Source organism: Balaenoptera physalus, assembly GCF_965194825.1.
Source record: "Balaenoptera physalus genome assembly, chromosome: 2".
Taxonomy (NCBI): Eukaryota; Metazoa; Chordata; class Mammalia; order Artiodactyla; family Balaenopteridae; genus Balaenoptera; species Balaenoptera physalus.
The window spans coordinates 143647601-143674915 of NC_138883.1; the positions used below are offsets into that span (position 1 = coordinate 143647601).

General features: G+C 41.6%; 1 protein-coding gene across 7 annotated transcripts in view; it reads left to right on the forward strand.

Annotated features, from left to right (window-relative positions):
• PDE8A (phosphodiesterase 8A) overlaps window positions 1–27315 on the forward strand; it is a 149828-nt gene that overhangs the window by 68321 nt on the left and 54192 nt on the right. For 6 of the 7 annotated variants that reach the window (XM_082448617.1, XM_082448618.1, XM_082448614.1 and 3 more), the window contains 5 exons: window positions 5761–5817; window positions 7419–7609; window positions 16141–16197; window positions 16898–16952; window positions 24659–24747. In XM_082448617.1, the coding sequence (XP_082304743.1) occupies window positions 5761–5817; window positions 7419–7609; window positions 16141–16197; window positions 16898–16952; window positions 24659–24747 (449 nt within the window). Of the gene's footprint in view, window positions 1–3836; window positions 3985–5760; window positions 5818–7418; window positions 7610–16140; window positions 16198–16897; window positions 16953–24658; window positions 24748–27315 lie in introns of those variants that run through there. The other variant, XM_082448620.1, reaches the window with a different exon arrangement.

A 27315-nucleotide genomic window follows, 5' to 3' on the forward strand; every position in this document is an offset into this window, starting at 1 on the left:
TCCCTGCTGTGTAGCAATATTATCTGTCTTGTTCTCTGTTGAATGCCCAGTGCCTAGGAAACCATCTGACACATAGTGAGTGTTCAACAAAGATTTGTCAAATGGATGGATGCTGCTTTCCAGGTTCTTGGTCTTAATTAAGCTAGATACAGGTTAGGGTCAGGTAACTTTAGGCCTTTCCCAGTGAAGCATGAAAAGACCACAGGGGGCTTCCCTGGTGTCGCAGTGGTTAAGAATCCGCCTGCCAATGCAGGGGACACAGGTTCACGCCCTGGTCCGGGAAGATCCCACATGCCGCGGAGCAACTAACTCCGTGTGCCACAACTACTGAGCCTACGCTCTAGAGCCCGCGAGCCACAACTACTGAAGCCCACACGCCTAGAGCTCGTGCTCCGCAACAAGAGAAGCCCCCGGAATGAGAAGCCCGTGCACCACAACGAAGAGTAGCCCCCGCTTGCCGCAACTAGAGAAAGCCTGTGCGCAGCAACGAAGACCCAACGCAGCCAAAAATAAATAAATAAATCTATTATTTTTTTAAAAAAAGAAAAGACCACAGGAATTAAGTTCCTGTGAATTGGGCCCAGTTCCCACCATTGCCACTTACTAGCGCTTTAATCATACGGCTCTGAGCTTCAGTTTGGTCATCAATAAAATGGAGTTAATGAGCTTCCCTTACTCATAGGGTAAGGACTAAATTGGATTTAAATATGATTGGAAGCAAAGTATTTAGCACATACTAGACACCTTCTTTCTATATTAAATCTGCACCATGTTGTCATAATTTACGTTTTCCCCTCCTCCTACTCAGGACAGGGTAGGCATTTGGTCTTTGCACTCCCAGTACCTACCTCTGTGCTTGGCTAATAACATATAAGTAGGTGGTCCACAAATGTCTGAGTTAATTTTGACTCTCCCCACCTAAAAACTGGTATCTCCTGACTCTTGTCCAGGCTGTGCCCCTTTGATGAATTTACCACACTCTTTGCCCAGAGAGACAGAGACAAGATGGCCACTGGCTGTACAGGGAAAGCCTGGAGGGACAGTATGGCTCAAGACAAAATCTGATTTATGTCTTTGCTATAGTTCCTAGGTTTGTAAACAATTAATATAAATTGATCCCAGCATAACTTTCTGTTTCTAATAAAGGGATGTAGGAAAGATAGATCACATGATTCTTTTGTGGTTCCTAGTGCTTAGGCTTTTCCTAAGATTGCTTCCTTCCTTTGTGTTCCTTTACAATATAAAATATATATGAAAATACTCTGAAAATTAGAAGTGCTGTATTATATACATGTGTATATGTATAAGCTGGTATGAGTATGATTTTTAGATAAATGATTGGTTCAAAAAGATTAGCTCATTGTAAAGCAGTTATACTCCAATAAAGATGTTAAAAAATAAATATATTACATTTTCAAAAGACTTAATAATATAAAAATTTAAATACAGAGATAGAAAAAAGATTAGCTCTTGAGTAAACATTCATTCAGAAGTATTTTTTGAATGTCTGCCATGTGCTAGGCACTGTTTTGGGTATTGGAAATATAGCAATAAATAAAGCAGATAATCCCTGTCTTTGTAGAATTTACATTCTCATGGGAGAGACACTCCTTTAATAAGAACATAATAAAATATGTAGGTAGTGGGGCAAATGTAACTAAAGCTGCAGAAAAAAAAAAGCAGGCAAGGGATAGGGAGGGTCAGGGGAGTAGAATATTTAGACAGGTTGGAATTATATCTCTCTTTCCTCTCCTACCCCCACTGGTGATCAAGATTCGTAACATAGTAACTTTGCCCTGCAGTTAGGTCAGTTAGGCAAACAAAAGAAAACTGATAGGTGGTTCATCAAGGTGTCTAATAATAATGTATTTCAGATTTCCATCAGCCATGTTAACAAAAAATTACTTTAAAATAATAAAATACAGACATCATCCTTATCTGATATCCCAATTTAACAGTCTTTTTTTAACAATAAATCTTAATAAATATATAAATATTTAAAAACCCAAAAGACTAAATTCAACAACTTGTATAATTACTGATATCAGTTCATGAATATATTATTGTTCCTGTATTACCTAAAAATATCAGTTGCTTTTGAAGCTGAAAGCTATTATTAAAACTGATTTGAAAATGACTATTCCCTTCTAAATATTAATGTGAAAAATAATTATTAAGAGGGCTATGGCCTGAAGCATTAGGTCAGTTTGATTCTGATTTTCATACACAAAGGATGAATGCACGAATTCTGGTAGTTCCGATCCCCCTATCCAGAGCAGTTGGGAAGTTGTTTACTCTCTGAGGGCCCACTGCTGACGTCTGCTCACTGAGTAATGTCATCAGATTTGCTGGTGGTGGTTATTTGGGGGGGGTGGGGGGCAGTGGTAAGTAGTTGTCCGGCTCTGCTGGGACACCGCTTGACAGAGGTCCTGAGAGCCGGATATACCCCGTAGACAGGATGTAAGGTTAAAATGCAATCTAGTTAAGTAAATAAAGAAAGTATTCAATGGTAAAATAGAATTGCTGAAACATTAATGTTTTAAAATGATACTGCTAAAATTATACTGAGGTAGAATCCATGCTCTTTAAAAAAATTATAGCTTCTTTTATTTCTTAGAATTAATGCGGTGGTGAGTTATTTTTACAAGTTGAGATCATAAAGTTACGCTGTCCTTTGTTTGTAAAAGTTATTTCACCCACTTTGGGTGTAGACCATGTACTTAGAATTGTTTTCCTAGGAAGAATGAGACTTTTGCCCTTAGCTGTCCATTCTTTTTATTTATTTATTTATTTATGTATTTATTTAACATCTTCATCGGAGTATAATTGCTTTACATTGTTGTGTTAGTTGCTGCTGTATAACAAGGTGAATCAGCTATACGTATACACATATCCCCATATCCCCTCCCTCTTGCGTCTCCCTCCCACCCTCCCTATCCCACCCCTCTAGGTGGTCACAAAGCATGAGCTGATCTCCCTGTGCTATGCGGCTGCTTCCCACTAGCTATCTGTTTTACATTTGGTAGGGTATATATGTCAGTGCCACTCTCTCACTTCGTCCCAGCTTACCCTTCCCCCTCCCTGTTTCCTCAAGTTCATTCTCTACGTCTATGACTTTATTCCTGTCCTGCCCCTAGGTTCTTCAGAACCACTTTTTCTTTTTTAGATTGCATATATATGTGTTAGCATATAGCCGTCCATTCTTTTATCTTGTCCCTCAGCTTGTAACCAACGCTATATAGTATGTGTTTTTTAAAATCAAGCTAGTCGTTAACATTTGAAAGTTTCTTTTATTAATTATTGTAGCCTTTAGCTTATTTTTCTCCTCCTGGTTTCTTAAGTTTGTACTGTTGACTTTCTCAACTTTAGTGATTTGAAAGCTTAGTATATTAATTCTTGTTTCATAACAGAAAGATCTAACACTGAATTTTGCTTCTGAGTAAAATTTACTAGTATCTTGTAGGTTTTATTACATGATATTCTCATTTTTATTATTTTCCAAGCAATCTGTAGGCATAGTTTGCATTTTCCTCTCTGATCCATCAGTTACATGAGTTTAAAAATTTCCAAGGAGGGGGTATTTCTTAACTTATGTTTTTAATTTTGGTTTGATTGCCTTATGGTTGGAAGTAAAAACTGTACAAGGAATATGTTTTAAAGTTTTCTTTGTGACCTAGTATATGTTTTTACGATATTCATAAATATTTTCTTTCTCTCCTTTCAGACTTTATCTTTTGTCTCCTTGATCCTTCATAGCAAATTTCATGAGTATCTTCTGTGACAGGCTGCGGCCGCCGTTTCACACAGAGGACCCAAATGCTGTCCAACAACCGCTTCATCCTGGGCAGTGGCACAGCCCTCCTGTTGATGGGTTTTCTGGGTTTTTTTATGCAACTCCACCCTGCCTCAACACTGTAGAAAATCAGCAAAATGATTTCCCTTCTTTTTCTTTTTCCTGAGTAGTTCCACTGTCTTCTCCAAGCAGTAAGCCTGTATCATTTCTTCTTCTTTCATTCATTCATTTCTTTAAACTTTGTTCATAAAAACCAACAAAAAAGTCATTGTTCAGATTGGTCTCTCTCGGTGCCTCTTGCCTTCCTTCTCACTGCACTGTGGGAGTGTGATTATGTAGAGCACATCTCTCTCTTTTAAGACTCTCTTTGACCTCCTGGGTCATATTCCGTCAGAAATTCTGGCTTTGGCATCCAGCTGTGCCTCTCGATGAGGCCGGCCTCTGACTGCCCAGCTCTGGAGGATAGACGGTGCTGTGGGATGTCTGTGCTCACCCTTCCACCCGACTGCAAAGCCCTCCTCCTCAGTCTCAGGTCTAGAGTAGTAGCGACCCTCATTCTTACACCTTCTGAGAGATGAAGTTACTACAAAGCAAATCAGAAACTGAGCCGGTGTCCCATAATTAGTAGACATCAGCTTCTAGCAGTTAAAAATATACATGGACTTCCTCCATCACTAAGCAGGTTTTGTTGCATGTGTTTACTGTAGGAGAGATCACTGCTTGAGGGGAGAGATGGGAGGTGGCAGGCAGTTAAGAAGTATCTTGTGGGAAGATTTATAGATCTAGTTCTGCTGCTGCTGTGTTTTAGGTATGAAATCACACCGTCACCCAGAGGCCTGGAATAGGGTAGGGATCCCCTCAACACATATATACAGTGTTTCTGGAAAAATTGCAAAATCTGTCTCTTCCTCCAGGTAGCAACCCAAGGCCAGGGTTCATGGCTTGGGGCTGGATTTTAGCTCTCCATTCTCCCTCCCTTGTGCTCCTTTGTGCAGTGCACAGACTTCCCAAACCTTCCAGTGGCCCTGGGTTTGCAGCACAGTTTATAGAACTAAACAGACTGGTCAGTGGAATCCCAGCTGCCACTTGCTGCTGTGTAGCCTTAAACAAAGTACTTGGAACCTCAGCTTTCCAATGTAAACTCTCAGCATGTTGCAAAGGTTCAGTGAGATAACGTATGTTCAGCCCTTAGCACAGTGCCCAGTTTATGCTGAGCCCTCCATTGGCGCTATGATTCTATTACTTGTTGGGGTTTGGTTATGACACTGTATATTTATCTTTGTGTGTTAGTGTTAAGTTCTCAAATAGATAAGCTTTTTTTTTGGCCGCGCCGTGAGGCTTGTGGGATCTTATTTCCCCTAACAGGGATCAAACCCGGGCCCCCCAGCAGTGAGAGCACAGAGTCCTGACCACTGGACCACCAGGGAATTTCCCAATAAGCATTTATTGATAAGCACTGTACTTGTCTGTAAAATGAAAGTGTTAACCGTTTCTCAACAAGGAGTCTTTGAGGTCCCATGGTTCTGATAGCTGGATTTCATTTTTTGGTGCCATTTTAGATGTAAGATTTCATTGTCCATCAGGGGAAAGATGAGAGTAGACATGGAAGGAACCAATGTTCGTTCGGTGTCTAATCTTTGGGGGTTCTTTATATTGTAATCTCACGTGATCTCTGTAACACATGAGGAATTGAGGCCGAAGGTTGGGTAATTCACTTAGAGTCACACACAGCTAGGAAAAGAAAAGCTGGGATCAGACTCATTTTATGTGTCCTTCCCTGCTCTCCACCTTTCCTGGGGTTTATAAGGAGATAACTGAGATCCCTCTGTCTAATAAGTATTTATGTAATTTTTCTCTAGAGTAGAAATTTCATCTTCATCTGTGGCACTGATGAGAGAGAGAAAAATTTAAGCACGCTTATCTTTTTTTTTTTTCTTTTCATTTTTAAGCAGATCTTTTTCTTGCAGGTAGCAGTAGCTGATATACAATTTGGCCCCATGAGATTTCATCCAGATCAGCTCCAGGTAATAATATACCATGCTGTAATTTTCACCTTGATTTTCTTTAAAGACGGGGAGGGAGAGGGTCTAAAGTTATACATTGAAAATAATCTTCTGTTTTAGATAAAATATTGGATCAGTGTTGAATTCCCTGAACTTGATAGCAGTACTACAGTTATATCAGGGAATGTACTTTTCTTAGAAATACACGTTGAGATATTTAGAGATGAAATGTCTGCAACCTACTTTAAAAGGTTCAGCAATAAAATAATATGTGTAATTGTGTGTGTGTGTGTATCTGTGTATGTATGTGGAGAGAGAGAGAAAGCAATGGTGGCAAAATGTTAACAATTGATGAAACTAGAAGAAGGGTGTTCTAGCATTTATTGTCATTCATGACTTTTTGTAGGTTTGAAATTTTCCAATATAGAGAGTAAAATCATGGTCTACTCTATGTTACTGAATCAGCTGTAGCAGAGAGAAAATATCTATAAATTTTCTAATCCAAAATATTAAACAAAATAACAATTGAAATTTAGCTCCAACGTTACTTGATGCTTCCTGTACACAAACGCATGCTCACTGTTACATTTTTTAAAATGTGAAAAGGACTGGCAGAAATGTGCTCTCAGGACCTCCCTGGTGGTCCAGTGGTTAAGACTCCACGCTCCCAATGCAGGGGGCCTGGGTTTGATCCCTGGTCAGGGAACTAAGATCCCACATGCTGCGCAGCACAGAAGAAATGTGCTCTCTTAACTCTTTGCACTTGTGGTATTTGTGCACCTGGGTAAGCTTAGAGGGACTGAGTCTTGGGGAATGGGGTTTCTGTCAGCTTTGCAGTCTCTTTCCCTTAGGCTGTCCCGCCTTGACTGTACCACGTACCACAGTTGCCCCCCGTTAGTCAGTCTGAGTGTGAAGGGATGGAGCAGTGCGCTCCTGCCCCAGGTGTGGCTTGGGGGCCTGGCAGCGCAGGGGAAAGGCAGCAGACGCAGGCCTCGCCCAATCCAGGCTAGGTGCGAGGGCAGCCAGCTGTCTCTTGCACCTGGTGCTATTCCTGTGTCACTAAATAGGCAGTTTTTGAATTGTAACGTTTTGGTCTACTTTAAGTCTCCTCTCTTATAATCAAAGTAATTTTTTTTTTAACTTGGAGGAATTACGTAAAGTCTTGAGTCAGAATATTTAAATGTATTATTTAAAGTATTAAGTATTCTAGGAGTTTGATTGAAATATTGGTGTTTGCCATCTAAGGACTTACCTAGTTAACTTACTGTTAACTAAAACAAATATTTGTGTTTTTTAATTGATTCGGTTTTAAGATAAAATACTTAATCAAATCTTTGTTGAGTTTTTCCAGTTGGCTTATTAGCAAAAGAAATAAGCATATGATCCATGCACTGACTTCCAGACTAAGAACAGATAGAATAGCACTCATTTCAGGGAGCTGAGTGATAACGTCCCAGAGTTATATGTAGGCAAAGGATTTACTCAACAGATCGTTATGCTCACATCTGTGTACTTGCCTTGAAAACACTTGGGAGTTTTCTGTGGCTTGTTAAGAAATGACAATTCTAACGACACCTTTTTTTTTTTTTTCTTTTAAAAGTGTTCATGCTTTTTTGATTCAGGTACTTTTAGTGTTTCCCAAAGAAGATAAGCAGTGTAATGGATTCTGTAGGGCATGTGAAAAAGCAGGGTTTAAGTGTACAGTTATCAAGGAGGCTCAGACGGCCCTTGCCTGTTTCCTGGACAAACATCATGACGTCATCATCATTGACCACAGAAATCCCCAACAGCTGGACGGGGAGGTGCTGTGCAGGTAAGCCTGAGACTCAGGCCTCAAGAGTCCTGCTGGCATTTGTGACAGTAAATGCAGCCCCAAATACATTAGGTTAAATTCAGTGTCTTTTAAGGTGCCTTCCATGCAAGTAAAATAAGCAAGACGTTAGAATATTATTATTTCTAGGAGAGATCTCTGTCTCTTTTGTTTTGTTTTGCTTTGCTTAAAACAGAAAATCTGAATGTGAACCATTAAGGGATAAGATGAAATCCTGTATGTAATTAACCACAACTGTCACCTGTATAGTACTGCAACAAGAGTTATTATAGTTTTCTAGATGTTTTTAAAGTTATAAAAAATTTGAAAATTGTCTTCTAATGTTAGGTGAATATGCCTTGTTTCTCATACTTGCAGAATATCAATATCATGAGAGAATTTGGGTAGCAGACATAAATCTAAGAAAAGTACTTTCTAAAGAAAGTCATTTGCTGCTGATGGAAGCAAGGCAAAAGTGAAATATCAATTTTATTTAAAAGAAAACTTTTATTTTGGGGAAGACAAATCATAATTTTAATATGATGTAAAATTTTATAATATATTAATTTTAAGGACATTTAAATGTTGACTTTTAGGAGATAGAAAAGATTGAAAACCAAACATAACAGGGGTTAAAAACTGAGCTGACAGGAAAATGACATCCAGAAGGTTGACCAGAAGGTTGTTTACAGGTACATGGTGATTTCCATGTACTTGAGAGTTCACCTTTCAGGTAGTCAGATGAGAGGTGGCTTTTACCCAGGTGTGATCCACCTCCAGTAAAGCTTCCCTCTGGCCTTGCTCTGTGTTGCCTGCCATGCTGCCTGTGTTCCTTTCCTATTTCTGTCTGGTTGATGGCAGTTAGCCATTGTCACTGTAGCCCAGATTTGTTTGACGTGTTATCTGATAGCACACCCATGAGGGATGTGGAGATGTGGAGAGAGCTCTGACCCTGGGTCCTATGCTCAGCTCTTCCCTTGCCCAGCTGCCTTTGGGTAACTCTCTGTCTTCTCTGAGGATGTGTTTTCTCAGCTGTAAATTTGGAACACTTGGTTTCCAAGATCCTTTCTCTCTCTAGCATTTTTGATGGATAGCACTCAGAGGAAGGGAAGAAAATATCTTAGTTACGTGGTGCTTTTAGTCTTGGTAGACTGCTGCTAGGCAGGAGAAATATCTAAGGAGAGCCAAAGAGCCCAAACAGAAAAGGTGAAGGGGGGTGAGGTTCTGAGGACAACTTGGCTTCCTTCACAGTCTTGTCCAGGTCCAAACCTGGCCACAGGTATGTGCTGGACAGTGACATTCATACTCATAAAGATGGCTCTGCTAGACCGTCCTGTGTTATAAAAGAAAAACTAAGTTGTGGTAGTTATGGTCTACTTTTTTTTATTGTGATAAAATACACATAACATACAATTATGCTCCACTTTTTGAAGGAGGAGAAAGTACTGTTGTTACACATTTTGGGAATATTCTAAACAAATAGGGTAACTCATTCAGCAAATGTATAAATTTACAACTTATACAGTTTTAAAACAGAGAATGTGACCTGGGTTGCTTAACGTGTGGTTTTAGAGAAGCTTAGACTGTCATAAGTGCATGTCTTCTACCAAGTCCCCACCACCCTCCATCCAGCCTCTGATGGGGGTTAGGGTTTCCCAAGGGAGAGATCTGAGTTTCAGAAGTTCTCCTCCATGTTGAGTCCAGCTCTGTCCATATTTGGCCCCAGATTTCCAACATTTGAGGACAAGAGTGGTCTTTTCTGGTTGGAGCACATCCTCACTGCTGTCAGCGGCTCCTCACAGAGTGTGGTTTCATATTCCAGCCCCATCAAGGAGGCCTCCTCTGAGTACCTTCTTCCAATCAAGATCTCTCGTAGGCGTGGTTCCCGAACAGAAAAGCTCACGGGTTTGGGTAGATGAGCGTAGAGTAAGCAGAGCCGTCACCCCCCAACCCCCCGCCGTGTTAGCCAGAGAGCAGACCTCTACAAAGGCACCCCCGGTCACGCTCCTTTCCTGACGGCTGCATCACAGCCCTGGCCAAGAATCTGAAGTCTTTCTCGCTAGCTGTGTTCTACCACATCACTTTTGTCTTGTTGGCTGAGGATTTGGAGGACAAGAGGCAGGGGGAGTCCTTGTGCCATTTGTAATGAGTTTTCTAGAGGCAAGAGTGGGCCCTGATTTACTTTCCTAGTCAGTTTCATCTCAGTTCTGGCCCTTACCTGGTTTATCTCCCTTAAGATCATCCCTTCTAAGGGTGCCTGCCCACTATGGACTGTTCCTTCAAGGAATCTTTCCAGGCTGTCCCTCCTGAACCTGCTCGCCCTCTCTCTCCACTTACACTGCTCACTAAGAGACCTTAGCCCTGGCAGAGCCCCGTCTGTCCCTTCTTCTTCCTTTTGGGATACCTGATCAACACCCCCTGTGAAGGGTTTTTCATCAGTGGCTGATTTGTCTAAATGATTAGCATTCAGCTGTATCTCTGTATTGGGGACACGTGGGACTCCTTACACTCCTTATCAGATACCTTCCTAAAGGTTAGATAGTCTGTGTCTGCGATATTTTCAAACTCACCAGTTGAGGGAACCCTACTTGGCAGGTCTTCTTGGTTCAGGACACTGTGCTTGTTACCAGAGCTACATAGGTGAATAAGACATGGTTCTTGCCTCTGAGGAACAAATGCTTTTGTTGGCGGGGACAAGCGAGCGATTTCAGCACAGCTCATAGATGCCCACAGAGGAGGTATGCTGTGGGTGCCTGTGTCTAGGAGGGCTTCACAAGGGGGTGTTTGAGTTGAGTCCCAAAGGATAAGCGGGAGTTCTGAAAGGAAGGACTGTGGAGAAAACATTCCGGGTGGAGGAAGCAGCATGTGTAGGACCGGGCAGGGTGTCCAGGGCTCCTCTGCCTGGTGTCAGGTGGCTGCTGCATCCAGCAGGTACGGGCCCTGGCTCAGGGTGAGGCTGGAGCAGCAGACGAGCCTGATCTGGAGGGCCTTGTGTGCTGAGCCAAAGGCTTTGGAGTCTGCCCTGTAGGCAGTTGAGACCCTGGCGTAGTCTACGTATTCTACGCAGGGGAGTGTCCGGAGTGCACTGCCAGAGCACTGTGGCTGCCGCCTGGAGAGTGGAGAAGGAGATGGAAGGAGCGGAGGCCCGTCAGCCAGCTGTGAGGCTGAGGTCAGGGCCTCCTCCGAACTTCCTGTAGAGACAAAAACTGACCACAGCAATGAACGAACCAAAGATAAGATGACAGATATGTCAGAAGTTGGGAGACAGAAAAGGATGGGGATTCTCACTGTATCTCTTGTGCTATGGGGACCAATAAAGAAGCCTGTTCCTGGAATGTCCTCTGCATAGTTCAGCCTCTGAAGCTGAAATTCCAATGGCCCTGCAGGAAGGAAGTGGGAAGAGGCTTTGCTTTACTCCCACTGTGTCCTGCTGAGCCTGGGATGCTGGAGTTGCACTGACCAGAGCTGAGCACCATCACTTCTGTGATTTACTTTCTACATCCACTAGGAAACCCAAGACAGGGAGCAGAGGGAGATGGACAAAGACGTGGTTTTTCCTACCATGTTGTAAGAAGGGGCAGAGGCATAAGGAGCCTGGGAACATTCCTTCACATATTGCAGTTTCAAAACAGCAAACTGCATCAGTTCTCAGGTTTAGCCAGAGAATGGCAGAGAGCAGGCCAGGGGTCCCCTCCATGCAGCAGAGCCATGATTGCCTGCTGGCAGCGCTCTCTGAGCACGAACTTGCACCTGTTGACCTGATCTGCAGGTCCAGACCTCAGAGGAGGACGGCTGCTAACCCCAAGGATCCAGCAGAGGGGTGCACGGGAGACTCCTCTGACCATCTCTGCTGCAGACACTCTGCCTGGGTTGATGTTGCTCCTGTTCAAGGATAAAGAAGGGAACCTGTAAAAAGCTGCCAAATTATGGAGGGGGAAACACAGCCTGAAGACAAAGAAAATTGTTTTCCATAAGAAACTGAAGAACCTTTTAGAAAACATATGCTTAGTGTACTCAGAAAAAATGAAGAGCTAGTCCTCTGTGCAGCAGGAGCAGGGCTCTGTAATGAAAGGGAAGATTTTTATAAAGGGAGATGGAGGAAGTAAAGCACTGCGTAGAAACCCAACATACGTTAACAGAATTAAGTCTGTGTTGACGTGAAAGGATGCTCAACATCACTAATCATTAGAGAAATGCAAATCAAAACTACAATGAGGTATCACCTCACACCAGTCAGAATGGCCATCATCAAAAAATCTACAAACAATAAATGCTGGAGAGGGTGTGGAGAAAAGGGAACCCTCTTGCACTGTTGGTGGGAATGTAGATTGATACAGCCACTATGGAAAACAGTATGGAGGTTCCTTAAAAAACTAGAAATAGAACTACTGTACGACCCAGCCGTCCCACTACTGGGCATATACCCTGAGAAAACCATAATTCAAAAAGAGTCATGTACCACAGTGTTCATTGCAGCACTATTTACAATCGCCAGGACATGGAAGCAACCTAAGTGTCCGTCGACAGATGAATGGATAAAGAAGATGTTGCACATATATACAATGGAATATTACTCAGCCATAAAAAGAAATGAAATTGAATTATTTGTAGTGAGGTGGATGGACCTAGAGTCTGTCATACAGAGGGAAGTAAGTCAGAAAGAGAAAAACAAATACCGTATGCTAACACATACTTATGGAATCTAAAAAAAAAAAAAAAATGGTTCTGATGAACCTAGGGGCAGGACAGGAATAAAGACGCAGATGTAGAGAATGGACTTGACACGGGGAGGGGGAAGGGTAAGCTGGGACGAAGTGAGAGAGTGGCATGGACATATATACACTACCAAATGTAAAATAGATAGCTAGTGGGAAGCAGCCACATAGCACAGGGAGATGAGCTTGGTGGTTTGTGACCACCTAGAAGGGTGGAATAGGGAGGGTGGGAGGGAGACGCAAGATGGAGGAGATATGGGGATATATGTATATGTATAGCTCATTCACTTTTTTATAAAGCAGAAACACAACATTGTAAAGCAATTATACTCCAATAAAGATGTTTAAAAAGAAAAAAAAGTCTGTGTTGAATGCAGAAGCAAGATCGAACTTAGAGTGCTGGGTGCTTTCATAACAATCTCTGGATTTACCTTGGTCTGACCATCCTTTTTAACCATCGTAAATTCCATTCTTTTCAATGTGAAACTCATTCCACGTGGCAGAGGGAACAGTGGCATAGTACAAGTAATGGAGTTGTGGTTTTGTAAAATTTAGGTCATTGAAGGGCTTTGCTATGTTCATACAGTAAGCCTCCAGCATGTGTCCTTTTTTCCAGTTTTGTGTCAAGACCATCATCAGAATTACTTGTAGTTTCCTAGTGTATCTAGAGACTGGTAGTTGCCCCCCAATATCCATTACTACTCTTTTCTTAATAGCAGAACATCTAGTGTTTAGGTGGGAATACGACCACCTAGAAAATATACTGCATTCCCTAGCTTTTCTTGCAGCTGGCCAATGGAAGTGTCATGTGCATCTTCTGAAAAGTGTCCTTGAAGGGAATATGCATGCCCTTCTTCCTGCTGTCTGGAATGTGGATGTTATGGCTAGAGCTCAGCATCTGTCTTGGACCATGAGGAAGAAACCACGTACAGACAATAATAGAGAAACATAAGACAGGAGGAGCCCGGTTCCTGATGCTGCGGAGTGCCATTGCAGCTTGGACTGCTCACCTCTGCACATCTTGCATGTGGGAGACAAGTCTCGTTTAAGCCACTTTCTCTGGAGTTTTCTGTTGTGCATAACCAAATCAAATGCAAATGTTTCACCAGGTAGCATGGTTCTGAGAGCTTCCCAGTATGCTTGTGCAGCCTTTCAGAATCTCATGCTGTAGACTCACACCCCATCTTTTTTTAAGATTTTTTTTTTTAATGTGGACCGTTTTTTTAAAAGTCTTTATTGAATTTGTTACAATATTGCTTCTGTTTTATGTTTTGATTTTTTTGCCCAGGAGGCATGTGGGATCTTAGCTCCCTGGCCAGGGATCGAACCCACACCCCCTGCATTGGAAGGCAAAGTCTTAGCCACTGGACCGCCAGGGAAGTCCCTCGCGTCCCATCTTTTTTTCTGACTTCTTGAAATCTTCCTTCCGAATGCCCGGGTGTATATTTTGATGACGCCATGTCATTTCTTTCTTAGTTTTCATGAATTCTAAAGTAAAGGATGTTATTTTGCAACCTGGGTTCCTGACATTCCTATTTCCTAGCCAGTTCTTCCTTCTTATGGACCAGAGAAGGTTAAGAATACACCTCTGCCTTTTCATACCGTGTTAGACCTCCTTTGCAGGGACCGGCTTGTCTCCAGGAAGCATGGTCTTTCATTCTACTTTGTCCTTAGCCCAGTGCCCCTCATCTCTGTATCCAAATCTACTTACTGGGATCATCTACGTGGTTGCGTACTTGCTATTATACCACTCAGATCTCTGTTTTTCTTGTAAAAAGATGAGAGCTGGTTTGAAATGGCTGGCTGCATACTTAAATTGCCTTTTCTCCTTCTAAATCTTTGTGATATGATAGAAGTATAAATGTAAAGAACAACTACAGTGTCCTAAGAAGTCATGGAAATACCATTTGTGAGTCCATGTCTTTCATTCCCTGTTTAAGATTAGTGCTAGGGTGAGTATTAGCCAACAGGTTTGAGAAGTGACCTGGCCTTGTCTGTTGTGTGAGGGTCTGCCATGCCGGTCACCCTCCCGAGCTGAAACAGCCCTTCCCATGGCTCCTTCTCCAGGAAGGTGAGCTTGGCTATTCTCTAGGCAGGGAGACCATGTTTGGACCAGGGCCTGGCACCTGGTCAGCAAGCCCTTCAGCGACCTGTCGAGAGGGCTCTTCCGGTAGAGCCATGTAGCCAGTGCCCTTTAGGTTGGCTCCCACTGGAGACAGTAGGCAAATAGAAGCTGGAGGAGTACAGTGGACCCTGGGAGAAGCAGAAGTGTTGACACAGAGAGAGAGTGTTACGAGCTACGTGGTCCATGAGAGAGACTGGCTGGTCCCTAGGGCTGCTTTTCCATCCCTGAGCAACTTCCCAACCCAAGAGCTAGTCTGCATCTATCGTTGGACTTAAGCCTTTCTCAGCCTGAGCTCCATGAGAAAATTAAGCCTCAGCGCCCTGAGGCAGGGATAGGCAAAGGGGAACACAGTCAGGCCCATTCATTTATGTGTTGTCTGTGGCTGCTCTCGTGCGACAATGGCAGAATTGAGTAGTTGTGACAGAGTCTGTATGGCCCAAAAAGCCTAAAATATTTACTATCTGGCCCTTTACAGAAAAATTTTGCCAAAACTGAGGCATCCATTGTATATGATGAATTGACTTTTCTCTTATGCATCTGGAATGGTTATGTTATGAACCATCCCTGGGAGAATTGAGAAACAGTCACTCAAATCAGTTTCTGTGTTCAGTGATTCAGAAGTGACACAAGTGATTCTTGAACCAGCAGAACTGAAGTAAGGCAGTAAGTCTGGGCTACTCCCTGTCCCATCCCGGACACATTGTCCAGGGGCCAGTGCGCTTCTGACTTGGCTGGGGCAGTCTGGATCCAGTCCTCTCCATCTCCTCCGTCTGAAGTCACCCTCCCGTGTGGGTCCTCTTCCTTCCAGGCCAGGGGCCGGGTTCCTCCCTCTTCCTGTGGCCTGGCTCTTCTTCTCCGGATAGGCCTGCTTTCTTCCCCAGGGTAGGATGGGTCAAAGCCATTGCATATCTCCAGTGGAGCAACTTCTTTTCCTACTACTCCTCTCTGTCACATTTATCTCTGCCCTCTCTCATCTTTTGGCTGGATTTTCATTCCCCGTGACTTCCTGGGAAGCTGCTTCTCCGGAAGGTTAAATTCAGTCCCTGCGGGCAGACTTATACTCCTTGGGTATTTTCAGTGGAGCAGTGTCTTCTACTTTTCTCAGCCAGTCTTCCATTCTTAATTTTTCCTGTCAGGTGTTGATTCTCCTCTTTCTGACTGATAAGAATATCTTGCATTTCCAAGTTTTGAATATTTATTGTTACTGTTTTTGCCTGCATTCTACTTGGGAACCCTTCTTTGCACTGCTTAGAGTACAGTGGAGAGCTGACCCTTGGGCTTCTTCACCCCCACTGGAATTGTCGCCATCAGCTAGTGGTAATATACATAAACTTGCATTTTCCTTTGGTAGGAAGAGACGAGTAACCCCTTTCACGTAAGCCCCAGGTAGGGAAAATTTTCCACCTGAAACAGCTTAGGTTAACAAAGAGCAGAACAAGTAGAAGGCACATCATTTGCATTAGCTGTTATCTTCACACTCCATAATTGTTAGGGTTACCATAGGCCACTGGTTAGGAGTTTGTCCTCCAAACAGGGAAAGATCAAGTAGCTAAGAAGGTGACTCCAGCGTATGAAGGGATCTTTTGCTCTCCCTTCTCCCTCTCCCCCAACTTTAATTGTTCTACCAAAATTGTTTAGGTATATTTAGTTTTTAAAGAATTGCTTTAAATTTATTTTAAAACTGTTTTTTAAAGGTCTATCAGATCATCAGAACTCTCAGAAAACACAGTTATTGTTGGTGTAGTACGCAGGTAAGATATTTCCTTCTTTCTTTCTTTTTTGATGTTGAAATTCAGGTGTCAGTGTAATGTTTGCTTTTACCAGAGGCCCAAATAACAGCTTGTGGGCCGTGACAGGCCTCACCCTTTTTAGTTGGGCCTTTTTTTTCTTTACTCTTTCTTATTTTCTTTCACTTTGGCAGTTAAATTCACGGCTGGAGTTTGTACTCTCATACTAGGTTTTGTGATTTTGGACTGCCTTTCACTTTAGAAATAGGCAAACCACGAGAGAATTCCATTCCTAAAGTATGAATGTTTTCCAGGCGTATTTCCTAGGGACTTCAATCTCCAAATATCTGTGAAGATTTGAATTATACATAGTTGGGGGAAATCTTATATTTCATTTTAAAATTGGAGGTAAGGAAAGAACAGAAATAATTTAGTTTAAATTAAAATTTTTACGTATCAAATAGATATACAGTCACTCCTGTATCCTGGCTGTTAGTGTAATCTCTGTATTTCAAGCATTAATATATACTGCCAAAAAGCCAAGTGTGAAACTAAAACAGAAAACTGTTTTCAACTTTATATGTTTGATTTGTATGTTAATCTAATTCATCTAAAAGTACTCATTATATGACAATTATAATATTATGTAAATTAGTGAGTAGTTAAAGATGTGAGATGTAATTGATAAAAACTGTCTCTAACCATTTACTATGTTCTTTTGAAGGGCGGTTAGAGAAGAGTCATCTGTAATGTCCCTCATTGAGGCTGGCTTTACAAGGGTATGTACCCACTTTTTTGTTATACAAGTATAATTCAGCATAAGAAGTTATTTTATCTCAGTTTAGAGCCCAGCAATAGTTTTGAATTAATTTGAAGAAAAAAAAATTTTCCTTATGCTGTGTTATAGTTTGGTTTAACTTTATAATCTGGTAATCTAATAATCCACAACACTTTGCTTTCTTAGTCTCTCAAAACTATGCCTGCTAAAGTCATCTAAACATATTAAAATCTCCTTTAATGGCTTACTCATTGAAAATTATACCATAGGATGTGTTGTTATAATGCTTACATGTATACATGCAACTTTATAGCCAGTTCAAGGATTCTGGAAGTAAGACCTCCCCAACATGGCTCCCTTTCTTTCCACCACTGGCTCCAGTCTGTTGGTTTCTCTTAAGCCAAAAAGCTTCTGAAGGCTTTGGTCAGCTGGTTGCCAGTGAGCCTTGGGAATCATGACGGAGAGAGCTTATATAAGGCTGATTGTTGGGCAGATTTGTAGCCCAAATTAATATTATCAATGAGGTAGTCCAGAAACCTCAAGCCTTGAACTTAGTTTAAAGTGATTCTGGGGATTCCCTGGAGGCACAGTGGTTAAGAATCCGCCTGCCAATGCAGGGGACACGGGTTCGATCCCTGGTCCGGGAAGATCTCACACGCCGCGGAGCAACTAAGCCCGTGTGCCACAACTACTGAGCCTGCGCTCTAGAGCCTGTGAGCCACAACTACTGAGCCCGCGCTCCACAACTACTGAAGCCCGTGCGCCTAGAGCCCGTGCTCCACAGCAAGAGAAGCCACCGCAGTGAGAAGCCTGTGCACCGCAATGAAGAGTAGCCCCGCTTGCTGCAACTAGAGAAAAACCCGCACGCAGCAATGAAGACCCAACACAGCCAAAAATAAAATAAAATAAAATAAATGTATTAAAAAAAAAAAATAAGGTGATTCTGGATGGTAGCACTCCCAGGTATTCGGAAGAAGCAAATTACAAATTCTCCCAGAGAAAGACACCTTCTTCTTTGGCCTCAGAGAATCTCTGCAAATAATTATTCAGGGGCAGCAGGCAGCACTCAGCATTAACCAGTCCACCAGGAGACAAGGCGTTGCAAGTGAGAACTAGCAGGGGGAGAAAGACAGCAGGAACAGACCCCCACAGTCCTCAGAAATTAGAATGATCAGATATGAATTGTAAAACAATTATGCCTATTATATGTAAAGAAATAAAGACAAGACAAGCTTGGAAATATCTGCAAGGAATAAGAAAGTATAAAAAGTGATAGCACATTTTAAGTAGCATGTAATTGAATTTTGAGAAGTGTACATATAATAACTGAAAATTTGAAAACTTAGTAGGTCAGAAGAAATTATCCAGCATGTAGCACAAAGATAAAAAAATAGAAAATAAGTTAGAGAGGTTTAGAAATGTGGAGGTTAGAATGTGCGGTTTAGCATACATATAACTGGAGTTCTAGAAGGACAGGAGAGAGAATGGGGCAGTGTATTTGAAGAGAATTCTCCAGAAATGATGGAAGACTTTAGTCCACAGATTCCAAAATTCCAAAGTAGAGTAAATAAAAAGAGGACACATCATAGTGAAAAAACAAACAAAGAGAAGATCTTAAAATCAGCCAGAGAAAAAAGATTACCTACAAAAGAATAGCAGACTAACAGCTAGCTTCTCAGCAGCAATAAACGGAAGATAGAAAACAGTAGAATAATATTTTCAGTGTGATAAAAGAAAATAACTGCCAACCTAGCCTAAATACTTTCAAAAATGAAGGTGTAATAAAGACTTTCAGAAATATGAAAATTGAGGCAGTTTGTAAGTAGCAGATTCTCACAAGGAAATTCGTAAGGAGGTACTTCAAACAGAAGCAAGGTAAATCCCAAGTGGGAGGCCTGAAAGGCAAGAAGGAATGAGGAACAAGAAAATGTGAATGTGGGGTAATTATAAACACATATTTACTGTATAAAACAGTAATAATGTCTCATCTGATTAGAGATTATGGTGAGAAAAGGACTGTAACCTGAGAGACACACACCCAGCTAAGTTACTGTTCGTGCCCTTTAGGGCAAAAGAGATATTTCTTTTGGGGGATATACATAAAATTCAGAGATGTATTTCCCCAGTAGCCCTGTCTGAGGAAAATAACTGAGTAAGGACTTCAACCACAGAACAAATGAACTGGAACAGAAACTCTAAGATGAGGGAGAGAGCAGTAGAGAGAAGTGATGGGAGGTGAGCCTGCCCTGTGCACGTGCTCCCCTGCTCCTCCCTCCTTCTCGAGCCCTCCTCCTCTCTGTGTCTGCGTGTTTACATACACAGGTATGGGTATGTGTGTGCAATGTAGAATATATATGTTTATATATAATTATCATTACATAACATCCAATAATAGCTCAGTATTTAAATTCTAGACTATCTGAACAAACCCTAGGTGTCTTCAAGGTTTGGAGGGAGGAAGTGGAGGTAAAAGGATTCTCCTGACCTCACCTAGCGGACAGGGAATGGGGGTGGGCAGTGAAAGTATTCTGAAGTTTTCTTCTTTATGGGAAATGTGCTGGTGGGAGATACTTTGTTCTGGAGGTAATTGGTTTCTTGTTTTCAAATAATAGTAAAGAAATCTATGTCTGCTTTTGAGATCGGTGAAAAGGAAAGTAACCATTAATAGAGAAGTTTAAGTAAACTTCCAGATTAATAAGATATGGAATTTGCGGGAATTCCCTGGAGGTCCAGTGGTTAGGACTCCGCGCTTTCCCTGCCGAGGGCCCGAGTTCAATCCCTGGTCAGGGAACCAAGATCCCGCAAGCTGCGCAGCGCGGCCAAAAAACAAAAAAAAAATATGGAATTTATAGCAACTTGATCAAACTGGCACATCCAAGGAAGGGGAAACAACAGTGTGAAAGCAATCATAAACACAAAGTAAGATAAGAGTAAAATTAAGTGCATGGGAATGGGCTGAATTCTCCCATTAAAGGATAAGCCATTAGATTGGGTTACAAAATTACAATTATATGATGTTTATAAGACAGTGATAAAAGGAGCTTAATAATAAAGAAACGAAGAGGTAGCAAGTAAATGCAGACAAAAGGAACACAGGAATTCCAATATTAGCATCAGATAAGGTGGAACTTAAGACCTTGTTTTATACACACATAATTTTATATAAAAATTTTAGATTATTATCATTGCATAGTTTTTTGGTTCTCCCTTTTTGACACTCCCACCACATTCACACATATCAGTGCCTGTCCCCATTCCCTGACCTCCAGTAATCCATGTGAGCTAGTATGAGAAAAACCACATCAGCCAGCGTGAAGGTGAGCATTCTCTTAAGAATCCGAGGTTGGAAGTTGTGGATCACCTATTCCCAGGAATCGTTAGGTCATCCCTCCTTAAACTGCTTAGGGAAGCATTCACAAGAGGCAAAAAACTTTCCCAGATAACTTTGAAGATCTTTATATTATTACTCTTAAGCTGCAGAACTGGCTATTCTTAACAAGGACCTTCAATGCTTCCACTTTGCAGTGAAACTTGGGGGATAGATTATTCATCTTGCCTTGGGTTGTTTGCTTACCTACGGCCACCAGCAGTCATTAAGCTTTTCATTTGTACGAGGTCATAGATGCAGTGTTGGAAATTGTGTGTTTGAAATTCTGCACAAGGAAGTCCATCAGCACAGCTTCGTGGACTGGGAAGCGTGTCCTGGTACAAAGTCTAGTTAACCATGGACCTTGTATTTTCCTAGTATAATTGAGTTATCATTAAACTAATTTGAAAATTCAAAAGTAACCGACATACACACTTTGCCTGCCCTCTCACCCGTACAACTTAATCAAGGTGTCCCCCCGAAGCCTTTGCTGGGAACCATGGTTAAGTGCATGTCTCTGCGAAAACACTCCCATGCAAAAAACACTAAGGGTTTAAAGTAGTCATTTTAGATGTCTGTGACTTAGGAAGTATGGAGATAGCAGCAACCTCACCACTTTATAAGTGACGAATCCAAGTAGGTGACCAGTCCTCAGAGACTACACGTGCTAACTCTTCTCATGCAGAGTCCTGTACCCTCAGGTAACAAAACGGTAGTGAGGTGACAGAGGGCACGGAGACAGAGCAGAGCATCCAGACCTGGAGGGAAGGTGATTCTCCAGAGTCTCATGGCTGGGAGGCAGTGGGGCCCATGCTTGAACCCAGCCCTGGACCTGAAAGCCATCACCACAGTGAGAACTCTGGGATTCAGGGGGCAGTCAACTATTCTGTGGATTGGCCATAGTTCAGGAGTTCAGGATGGATGGATGGAGACCTGCTTGCCTCCTCAGTTGGACTTGGCAGCTGAGCTTTTGCTGACTAAATTCTCGAAGGTTAGGGTTTGGTATCTCTCAACACTGGTTGTGCGTTAGAACCCCCTGAAAGGCTTCCCTGGAGACCCAGTTTCAGTTGGTGTGGGGAGGAGTCTGCACGTTGGTATTATTTTTTAAGATTGCAGGGAATTCTAATATGCAGCCAAGGGTTGAGAACCACTGGGTGGGGCCCAGCAAGGTGGGTGTGATATGCTCTGGAGAAAGCAAGGCTGAGTTGGCTCAGGAGTCTGCAGGACTTGTGGCCCCGGCCCCTCTTGTGGGATGGGTTGGGGAGGGGAGACCAGCTGCTGTTCAAGCAGAGGGAATAGCAGCCTGATTCCTGAAGATCCCTGGACCTGCTGCCCTTCTCCACCCTCCATGCCCTGTGGAATCCTTGGGACATGAATGAAAGTTGGAGAAGGGCAGGAGAGACAGGATATTTAGATACACAGAACAAAGTAGAGGTAGTGAGGGGGAGGGGCAGATAGCAGGAGCAAGATGCTGTACTTTTAGTCACACATGCTTGTTTTTTAGCCATGATGTCCACCTTTGGGGTAAAAAAGTTTGGATATGTACATTCACACCCAGTGAAAACTCTGGTTGCATGCATGGGAGGCCATGACACATAATACACATGGCTCCGTGTCCCAAGATTTCGCCTGCAGAGCAGGTGAAACCAGGCAAGCGCGTGGACAGCTGGAGACACCTGTCCATCTCAAGTCCCCCACCCCTTGTCTACTGGAGTGGCACAAGCACTATACCCAGAAATCTCTCCTCCCTATTCCTGCCTGGTCCGCAGTGGGTGCCTCTGCAGATGGGCAGTGTTCCTGGATGTGCCTGAGGGGTCACGGCTGACTGAGTAGTGAGCGGCAGGGCCAGCACTCTCCTCCCCTCTCAGCAGCGGGGAGCTGGTAGGCATGTCACCTCTCTCAGACTTCTGTGGGTAAGAAGGGCTGTGTTTGGCCTGCAGGCCCGGGAACCATCATGCCCATGGCCAGCAGGCCTTGCCTTCCCTCCCAGGGGGACGGCAGTCACTGTGCTTTATGTTTGTGCAACAGTTTACAGTTAGAGTGCTTTCTCATGGTCATCTGTGGTGGAGCAGGGTGTCTTGTTTTGCAGGTGAGGAAGCAGGCTCAGGAAGGTTAAGGGCCTCATTGAGAATCATACAGCTTTTAAGGCATGAACTTGGGGCTGGATTTTTAGGTTTCTTGACACAAAGACAAGACCCTGAGCACTGTTCAAACAGGGATATCTGCTTTCACTGGCAGTAGAAGGAGCTCCACAAGGGGCCCCGTGCCCTAGATTGGTCCGGCTTTGGCTTGTCGATAGTGGCCTGCAGATGCCCTGCCTCTTAGCCTCAGCTTCCTCCTCGGTCAGATAGAGTATTATCCACGTATTGAGCAGGTGAAAGCAAGAGCTGTTCACAGAAATAGGGGTGAGTAAATGTTCACAAATATTTTGTTACATCTGAATGTAACTACGTGACAGAACGTAGCGACTTGTAAGATGTCTTCATGAAATACATAATTTGGTGGTGCTCAGGCTTCCCATTCCCATGTAAATTTGCTTTGTTGAGATGTTTCCATTATGTAAAGGTTATTATACAAAACAGTTACTGTCCACAGCAATAAGAGAGACTGGGCAAAGCCATGGCTCTGCCAGTACCTCTGCCGTGGAGGGTAGTCCTTTGTCAGCTTAGTTGAGCTGCTGTTTGAAGTTACTGTAGGAGAATGTTGCCTGAGTGCGAGTTACCTCTGTGAAACTCAGCTGCAAAGAGATGTGCAAGCATATTTTTGCTTACCGTGAGCTTGTGCTAGAAAGAGGACAACATATTGCTCTTGAATAAGTGAATAGACTCTGAAAGTTAATATAGATAGGACTTTAGTTAATAAATTTCCTCCTTCTGTATATTCTAGGCTCTGCTAGTGACATGTAGACATCAAAAATTCTCTTACTTCAAGGCAGTGAAAGAAAAGCGTTCTTAAGTGCTCTTTTTTTTCCTTGAACTTTTTTTTTAGTGGAATTAAATATTGTGTTAGTTTCAGGTGTACAGCAAAATGATTCAGTCATATATATATACAAATATACATATGTATATATATATACATATTTATACTTTTTCAGATTCTTTTCCATTAAAGGTTATTACAAGATATTGAATATAGTTTCCTGTGATATACAGTAGGACCTTGTTGTTTACCTATTTTACATACAGTAGTGTATATCTGTTAATCCCAAACTCCTAATTTATCCCTCTCCCCATCCTTTCCCCTTTGGTAACCATAAGTGTGTTTTCTATGTCTGTCAGTCTATTTCTGTTTTGTAAATAAGTTCATTTGTATTTTTTTTTCGGATTCCCACATATAGATGATATCATATGATATTTGCCTTTCTCTATCTGACTTACTTCACTTGGTATGATAATCTCTAGGTCCATTCATGTTGTTGCAGATGGCATTATTTCATTCTTTTTTATGGCTGAGTAATATTCCATTGTACATACTATACATATATACACACACACACACACACACACACACCACATCTTCTTTATGCATTCCTCTGTCAATGGACTCTAAGGAGGTTGCTTCCATGTCTTGGCTATTGTAAATAGTACTGCTGTGAACGTTGGGGTGCATGTATCTTTTTGAATTATAGTTTTCTTTGGATATATGCCCAGGAATGGAGGCCTATTTTTTTCTAATTCCATTTTTTTACTACTTTACTGAGATACTATTCGTATACCATGTAATTCAGCTATTTATTTATTTATTTTAAACTTGATGTAATATTTTTATAAAAATGTAAAATAATTATAGTGCAATTTTCCATTTCCTCATTTTACTTGACAGTGTGTCTCGTACATCATTCCATATAAGTGCATGTAATAGCTGCATGCTGTTCCATTAAATGGTTATACTATAGTATACTATAGTTTTTTAAATTAATTTATTTAAAAAATTATTTTATTTTCTTCTCTTTCCAGCAAATACCTTGCCCTTTCTGCCTTTCTTTCCCTTCCTTCCTTCCTCCCTTCCTCCCTCCCTCCCCCCCCTTCCTTCCTCCTTCCTTCTTTCTGCCTTTTTTTCTCTTTATTGAGGTATAGTTGATCAATTCAGCCACTTAAAGTGTGCAACTCAGTGGTTTCTTAATATATTCTCAGATATGTGCAAGTACTATTTTTTAAAAGCTAATTTGGTACCCATAAGTTTTCATCTCTCATTTCCTGTTCATCATGAAAGCTAAATTATTTTTTAGATTTCAGGTACCAAGTTGAGAAGCCTGTTGGAAAGAATTATTTTTTATATATGTATTTAATCATTTAAAGGTGCACATTTGTTTATCCACAAAATCCCCTTTCTGTTTGTAGAGGTATGTAGAAAACCCCAGCGCCATGGCCTGTTACAATGAACTGCTCCAGATGGAGTTTGGATTGGTGCGCCCACAGCTGAAACTCAGGTAATTCTGCTGCTTCTGGTAAGCTGACCATACCACACAGGGCATTGTTGCAAGTGAGGACTTCGGGTGTGGGCGGCTACATTTTGGCTGTAACTGACCTCCTGCTAAAATGGGATGGGGTGGTGGGAAGGTTTCTCTCCTCACAAAATGCTTTCGGAGTCTGCCTGGATGTCTAATAGGTGGTCATGTTAGTGATTGGAGACTCAGCATTTAAAGATGGGGCTCCAGTGGGGACTTCCCCGGTGGTCCAGTGGTTAAAACTTGACGCCGTCACTGCCGGGACCCTGGGTTTGATCCCTGGTCGGGGAGGATAACACAAGCCACACGGCGTGGCCAAAAAAAGAAAAAAAAAGATGGGGCACCAAAATAATAGCAAATGAAAAAGCAGGGTGCAAAAGTATATATACTGAATTATCTGTTTTGTTTTTTAATTAAAAAATTACTTTTAATATACACATACACCCAACCCATTAACATTATTATCTCTGGTAAGTGACATGTTTTCTTCTCTACAATAAGCATTTTGTAATTTGCTCTTGCTAAACCGTTATTTTTTTTAACTGATGAGTGGAAACCTAGTTCTTTGTAGAGTGAGAAAAGCAGAAAAATTAGTAAAATTGTATGAGGTTGACAGAAGTGAAAAATATGTCAGTAGCTCTTTATCATCCTAGGTCTCTTCCTTGGGTGGTCTACTATTCTTTAACATTTCCTTTACCAGGATCAAAGAGAGAATGAAATCATTCTGTTTGTATGTGCCCAAGGCAGAGATAAGGGGATTAGAATTTGGGGTATTAACGTTGGTAGGGACCAGCACAGGGTATCACATGCAGAGAAGAAAATACTTCATAGACAAAATGAAATGAAGCGTGAGGTAGCAAAGAAGTGCTGCTGAGCAGAGATGTTTCAGGGCTAGTGAGGTCTACAAAAGAGCTCCTTTTTATTGCCAAACTTTTCAGGGAAACTTGAGATGGATGGTTGGCCTTGGGCCTGCCTCCTTCTCATTCCTGGGTCTTCCGCAGCCTGGCTGCAGCACTCCCACAATGAGCTGGGCTCCTGCCCTCTCTGAGAGGAGAGCAGAATTGTGGAGCAGGAGGTGATGTTAGAGCTTATTTCATCAAATCACGAATCACAATGCAAAAACCGAGACCCAGGGAGGTTAACTGACTTACATCCAAGATCTTACACGCAGCACATGGCAAAGGTAGTCCTGTAGGTTGTAACCCCCATTTTCAAAACTGCACTCATTGTCTCTCCTCATGCTCTACTTTGTTCTCTGTGTGCCAGCTGACAACCAAAGGGAGATGTCCACTATAAAGGGAGATATGAAAATATTGATATGAAGGGAAGGGGGAAATGTAGGGCTAGAGAATTGGGAGCAATAGAGAAAGACTTGTTCTGAGAGATATTAAAATGCACTAAAAAGCTATAACAAGCACCTTTGTGTTACTGCTAGATCAGTAAACTAGAATGTAAAGTCTAGAAATAGACGTGCGTGTATTTAAGAATTAAGAACATAAGTATATGTGTTCAACATGGCAATTTAAATCCACACAGGAAAGGGTGGACTTTTCAATGAATAGAACTGTGACAACTTATTAACTGGAAAGAAAATTAAGTTATATCCCAATCTCACACCCAGTCCCAAAATAAATTTCAGTGTGCATAATGTTAAAAAGTGTGGCCACATAAGTACTAAAAATGTAAGTGAACATATGTATTTGGATAATGAAGTCTTTTTAAACTCAGCATGGTGTGAAAGCCAGATTTTATAAAGGAAGAGAATCAGATTAGACAACATAAAAATGTTAAGCTTGTCTCAGTAAGTATACCTTAAATAATGTTAAAAATTTAGACAAATAAACTGGGAAAAATACATTCTTAACATACAGGACAGATAGGTTAATATCCTGAATACGTAAAGAGCTTTGATGAATCAGTTTAAAAATGGAAACACCCAGTAGAAAAAATTTAAAAGGACATGTTGTGAACCAGCAGTTTGTAGGAGATATTAATGGCCAATAAACATGAAAAAATGTTCAGCTTCACTAGTAACCAAAGAAATGAAAATGATATACCATTTTATATTTACCAGATCTGCAAAAATTAAAAAAGAGTGATAAAACCCAGTAGGGCTTCTCACAGATCCGTCTCCTCCAAGCTTGTTATATCAGAGGTGGGAACTTACTTCTCGTTGTTTTTTGCTTCTTGTTTTTTTAAATAACAGCTTTATTGAGGTAATTCACTTGATTTTTATATGCCAAGAAAGAAGAGCTAATTTTTATTGGCTAAAGCTGCTTTGTCTTATTTAGCTAAACAGTTTAGTAATACCAGGAATACAGTAAAAGCATTATAATTATTGGTTTTATAAATGTAATCTCTGCACTTTATGAACAAGTAGACAGTTGCTTTCTCTTTTTCATCTTCTAAGGCATATACAAGAAAAAAACTGAAAGCATTCCGCAGTCATGGGGAATTTGTTAGACTAAATTATGGTATAATTTTACAATAGAATATTATATAGTTATTAAAAGTGATGATAAGGAACTAATTATTGATATGGAAAGGTAT